This window comes from Haliotis rufescens, unplaced genomic scaffold (genome assembly GCF_023055435.1).
Source record: "Haliotis rufescens isolate VD_foot unplaced genomic scaffold, xgHalRufe1.0.p SCAF_1, whole genome shotgun sequence".
NCBI lineage: Eukaryota > Metazoa > Mollusca > Gastropoda > Lepetellida > Haliotidae > Haliotis > Haliotis rufescens.
In genome coordinates, this window is record NW_025963779.1 from 11,345,462 (window position 1) to 11,351,461 (window position 6,000).

The 6,000-nt window shown below is 37.8% G+C and overlaps 1 protein-coding gene across 1 annotated transcript in view; it reads right to left on the minus strand.

Moving 5' to 3' along the window:
* Window positions 1–6,000, minus strand: part of LOC124147682 (platelet-activating factor acetylhydrolase-like) — a 45,757-nt gene extending 39,757 nt beyond the window's left edge. Inside the window, exon 1 of the mRNA XM_046518409.2 lies at window positions 5,697–6,000. Within this exon, the coding sequence (XP_046374365.2) occupies window positions 5,697–5,870 (174 nt within the window). The 5' untranslated portion in view covers window positions 5,871–6,000. The remainder of the gene's footprint in view (window positions 1–5,696) is intronic.

Below are 6,000 nucleotides of genomic sequence, written 5' to 3' on the forward strand. Positions count from 1 at the left end.
CACACTGGTACCTTAATGTAAAGAAATCTACACACTGATTATGCAGCTAGAGGGGGACGAGGCTCAAGCAAATTGTCAATCCAAACAAATTTGATTCAAGTTGTTAAAAAACTACTACCGTATTCAGCTTAATAAGAACCCTTGACGCTTAGAAAATGGACAAAGTGGAGTGCACTTATTAAAACCACACACAAGTTAAATATGTTTTCAGCAATCAAGCCACAGTTGCCAAACTAAGTTCACATATTCATGAAACTAAAAATGTTTTGATAATAGTTACAGTGCTGTAATATAACCCCCATCTGCGTTGATGTTTTCTGTAAAAAAAAACATAATATACACAAAATATATTAACTGGCATGTAAATATTTGGTCTTGTAGGGCAGTTTATAAGAATTATTTTGGTCAGGGGGTGTTTATAGGAGCAGGTGGTTATTAGGGCGATATACGACATGTTTACCCTAATCATGATTATGACGGAAAGATGTTGTCTAGGCCTACACTGTACATGGGAAACACTCAAGAATAGTCCCTCTTTATTTACATGACTGCTAATTAATCCCAAAAAATCAACATGTGACCATAAAGATCATGCGTATTATTATGAAATAAATAAATCAATATCACGCCTGACATTGTGAATGCTAATTGTTGATTACTGATCAACTTGTTACTGCTTTGGCTTAAATCATCCCTTTGACAACATCAATGCACGTTAATGAAGGCAGAGCAGGCATGAGATCTCAGTCTCTGTTCCAAATGTCTCCCATTCAAAGGTTAATGTTCCATCCCAGCGCCTAGCGACACGTCAACAGTACAAACTCGTTAATTAGTCACCTCGTTATCAGCTTCATTTGTTCACCTGGAGACTTCCACAGGTAGGGTTCACATCATTGAAGCTGGGTTCTTCCAGATATAAAATCAATGGACACGGGTACTCAGAAAGGAAAGTTTGCTGGTAGGGACCTTTCTGGCTCACATGTACTTCCAAATTTCAAATTTGAAGGGGAAAAAAAAGAAATTTTAAAATCAAATTAAGATATTGAGACAATTCATTTGAGTGTTCATGTGCACCAGTGAAAGAAGGACCATTTACAGTTATTTGCATACTTATATCATGGAAACCTGTGAAGATCCAGTGTAGAATAGGTCTTCAGCAACCCATGCTTGCTGTAAAAGGCAACTATGCTTGTTGTAAGAGGCAACTAACGGGATCGGATGGTAAGGCTCGCTGACTTTCTTGATGCATGTCATCGTATTCCAATTGCGTGGATCGAAGCTCATGATATCAATCACTGGATTGTCTGGTCCAGACTCGATTATTTACAGACCGCTGTCATAAAGCTGGAATATTGCTAAGTGCGGCGTTAAATAACAAACAACAATCAAACAACTTATCGTAGGCTTATGTAATGGGTAAATGATTAAGTTTCAATGATAAATTATTTTATTTAACACTGCCAAATTTTGAATTGATAATATTATGTCAGGTCGAGACCAATAAAATTACAGACCGGCCGTCATATAACTGTAATATTGCTGAGTGCTGCGTTAAACAAACAACTTGAAAAAACGAGTAAATAAACTACCCGAATCATCATACAATTCTTTACATACAACTGACAAAAAAGAATTGCATCACTGATACAAACTACATCCCTCTGAGTTCAACACCAACACTGTCTATTTACTTTGGACCATTTCCTTCTTTTCTTTTCACCCTGCATGGATTTTACATTATAACCAAACATGTGCAACCAATAAAATTCTTTGTTGTCATACCAACATTTGAGAACAAATTCAAGAATTTGAAGACTTCTAAGTGGCAAATGATGCCCCCCACACCGGCACAATGCCTGTACTAACTCTAGATGAGAGCCAGTTGGGAAAGTCACGCTCACCGAGGCACCACACCCAGGCGTTACACAGAGCTGCTGAAATTAACACCCTTTCTGTTTTGTGAACTTTAAGCTGGGAGCACTAAATCACTGATTTGGTAGTAATTATCATTCAGTCGACTTAACAAAATATTTTCTTATCGTCCTGAATCTCTATTCATAAAACAGGGGCGGTCGGGTAGCCTAGTGGTTAACGCGTTCGCTCGTCATGCCGAAGACCCGGGTTCGATACCCGACATGGGTACAATGTGTGAAGCCCATTTCTGGTGTCCCCCGCCGTGATATTGCTGGAATATTGCTAAAAGCGGCGTAAAACCATACTCACTCACTCACTCACTATTCATAAAACTATATTTCCATGTTTGTTTACGTAATATGCCATGTCCTACAGTGAATGTGATAATAGTAAAAACTGGTCAACTAGAGCATAGAGCTCATTAGCAAAATTCTAATATTTGGGTAAATATTCGTGGATGAGAACACCCTATGAGGTGAAAGGTTTGGTCCATGATAATGCATGAATTTCGCTAAAATGCCCTGTGACTGGAGGCAACATACATCAACAACATTGGTGGTTCATTAAACACAATCCAATAAACCTAGACATGATTTTGCATCATAATTATAACTTTACTTTTTAATCAGAGTCATCCAGCACTGTAGCTCACCTGGGTAACAGAACATCTTTGTTGAACCCATTACTAACTACACCAAATTTTATTACATTTGGAGTGGAAATGACCTTAAACATGATAGATTCTTGAAGAGCCATGGCAGCCATATTGAAAATCAAATTTGAACCTCTTAAAGACATTCAGGTGTCAGCTTCACTGGTCCAGTGGGTACTCAGAAGACATTCGCAGAAGATGACACCAATGCCAGACAAGCAGACCATGACATAAACATAAGCTCACCTGGCTTTCAGTCAGGTGAGCTAAAAACTGAAGAAATTAACTGAAACCAAATTTCGAAAAAAAACAAAAAAACAAGGTGACAACATGCTACAACTGTTTTATCACACATGTATTTTACACATGTTTCACACATTAGTTTTTCATATCCCCTGTTTGTTCCATAGAAAAACTTTGTTACCAAGTTCCGCTTCAAGATTGTTAATGTGATTGTTAAAGTGATTTGATAAATATCTAAATCAGTATACCAAACCATTCAAAAGCAAAGCTTTCCTTCTCTTTGTCGGGTAGATGTGTAACCAAGTGGTTAAAGTGTTGGCCTGTCATGGCGAAGACATGGGTTTGACTCCCAAAATGGTTACAAAGTGTGAACATCATTTCTCTCCCATCATCATATGGATGAAGTAACGCTAATCACATCCCCAAACTCACATGTAACAATAATAAGCAGTAGTCTCATTATAATGACCAGCAAAAATCAGTCTTGTTTCTCCTTACTTTTAAAAAATAAAAATGGACAGGGTCAAAAGGTAGATTTTATTATTTTATATCTTTGGTAACTTAATTCTGGCCACGCCACTCCAGCATGAGATGCAAAATACGGAATTCAATACAAAAAACAAAATTTGATTTTAATAGATCATTTCTTAACAGTCAGAATACTGTGTCTGCGTGGTGTATCTATGTTATAACTGTGGCATGGACAGCGTCACTATTTAAAACATAGGGCAATGTGGGCATTATGGGAAAAAATATGTATGGTCCGATATGGTCATAGTTTGATGGTTCTTTCTGAGGGAAAGCTAATTAAAATTAAGTTTTCAATTTAGTCTTGTAGATTTTCATGTGTTTTCTGCAAATGACTCTTGTTTGTAGCATAATAATTGCTTAAAATCAGTTTTAAAATTCAGAAAACATAACCAAATAATGATAAATCATTTTATGTAGAAGAGATTAATTAGTTAACATGTTTTTTTTAATAGTTCATGCAAAAGTGTTGTTTGTATTTTGACACGGATGCTCAAGGAACTTTGTCCAGAATACAAATGTGGATCTGCCAGATCTAGACTCCTACAGCAGTGAACTGTGCACCAGTACAACAGATGTTAAATTGTCTTTAATAAATGAACTTTGTACATTAATTCTTTCTGTTACTTGTTAATATTTGGATATGAGAAAGGATGAGATTTTCTTTGGGATGACCCTTTTTGGTTTATTTAGAGAGAAAGAATGTCCAGATACATTTGACCTGGTCATTTATTCTTGTAGACCCTGCCTGATGTAATAACATCTGGATCTACTGGAGGTTGAAAATAGACGTGGAACAAAAACATTATTAGTCCATTAGTCCTTATAATGATACCATATAGCAAAACCATTGAATATGGTCACTTTCTACTAGTTCTTATGATATCTTAGTGATGAGCAGTTTGAATAAGTTTCTAACGCTGAAACATTTTTGGTTTGTTCCAATGCCCAAAGTTATTTCAAAATTTTCCGGCAAATAATACTTAAAGCAGGGTGTAAAAGGGAATTGTGGTGATAATTGTACTCCCAGTATAACCTGACATGACAGGTAGAACAATATGTTTAATTATAAGTTTACATTTTGTCAATAACTAGATGTTGTGGGTAGGTTGTAGGAATGTTGTTACTTGACCTGTGACGGGTTACTCGGGTACTCGGGTTGGGCAGGTCCTGATAAGCACCTGGGTACCCACAGGACTACCGACACCCGTAGTCAGTCACGCGATATATTCTTTAATGACAAAAATTATCTTGAACTCTATGGTTACACTACATGTCACTAATGTTCGCATTTCTTTCTGACTATGCACCCATTCCTTCTGACTTTCATACGTTTGACTAAAGATAAAACTTTAGTCAACTTCAGTGTATGCATGACCAGATCGTTTTATATGTGTATTTTAATACATTTTGCCAGGGCTGGTCACAAATTATAGACAATCAGACAATTTGTACCTATCGCTTGAGACCTACAGCAGGTACCCGGGTAGGGTCGGTTAATAGGGGGATGGTTACCCGGGTAGTTAATTTGGACTCGTCCCAGCCCTAGTTGTTACCAATGTTTGGAAGGAACGTTGTCACTACATTGGGACCACACTACAAGTTTATGTTGACTAAACGACGTGAACCAACGCTGTAGCAACCACAAAATAACGTTCAACCTGAACTTGTTAGCTTGGAATTTGCAATTTTTGTCAATAATGTAAGTAATATTCATTATAGGGGTAATGGCTTGTTTTCACTTTATAAGTATTAGCACACATTCAACTATCTTCGTTTATTAATCATCGCGATATTTCATAATTCTATTTCAAGTGGCGGAGGCTTTAGTAACTTTTTGATAACGTTTGTAACTTTGCGGTCAAATCAAATTTTCAAGTGTATATTTTCTCTTGCCCGGCACGTTAGATGTTTAAGCAAAACTATTTTAATACACGTCCAGCCGCATACCACACCCGCGTGTGTCGGTACCAATCACATACGCATATATCGGAAGCGGGGCGTTATCAGACAAGTATATTTTCCCACCAAGTTGCCTGATCTGTGAAAGTTGAAGAAGCTGCATGCAAGCTTCGTCCGTCACGCATTGCTTGCACTTGTTTAAACTCAAGACATTCCCTTCATATACCAATAAAATTATTCCAATAGATGGTCCGCGTGGTCATAAACCTGTACCGTATCGTTTTTCCTGACGGGCTTATTCTAAACCCGTCGGTAAAGACAGCTGACTGCAGCCTAACGGGGTCTATAAAATGTATACCACAGCTCCCCGTTTTAACGCGAATTGCGTACGCTGTGATTTTGATTATTATCTAAATATCTGCGGATTAAAAAGAGTGGGTGAAACAAAATTACTTACGTATATGTCAGTGTCGTTTGTTGGGTAAAATAACCTAAAGAATGATCCATTTTCAGTGTGGCCACACATAACATCAACAGTCCCGACAGTGTATGGACCTTTTCCAGGAGGCAAGTGCCGACGAACTTTTCTTTTGCCGTTTTGTTCCATTCTATGTGAGGATTTCCCCTCCATATCTGACCATTGACGAGGTGAGAATGGTGAATCCCTCTCACCTTGCCTGACAAGTCGCCTCCGCCGTCCACGCCGCAAACACGGGAACTGTCTCGTTACTCCACTGGCCAAAACACAACACTGTTTCCAA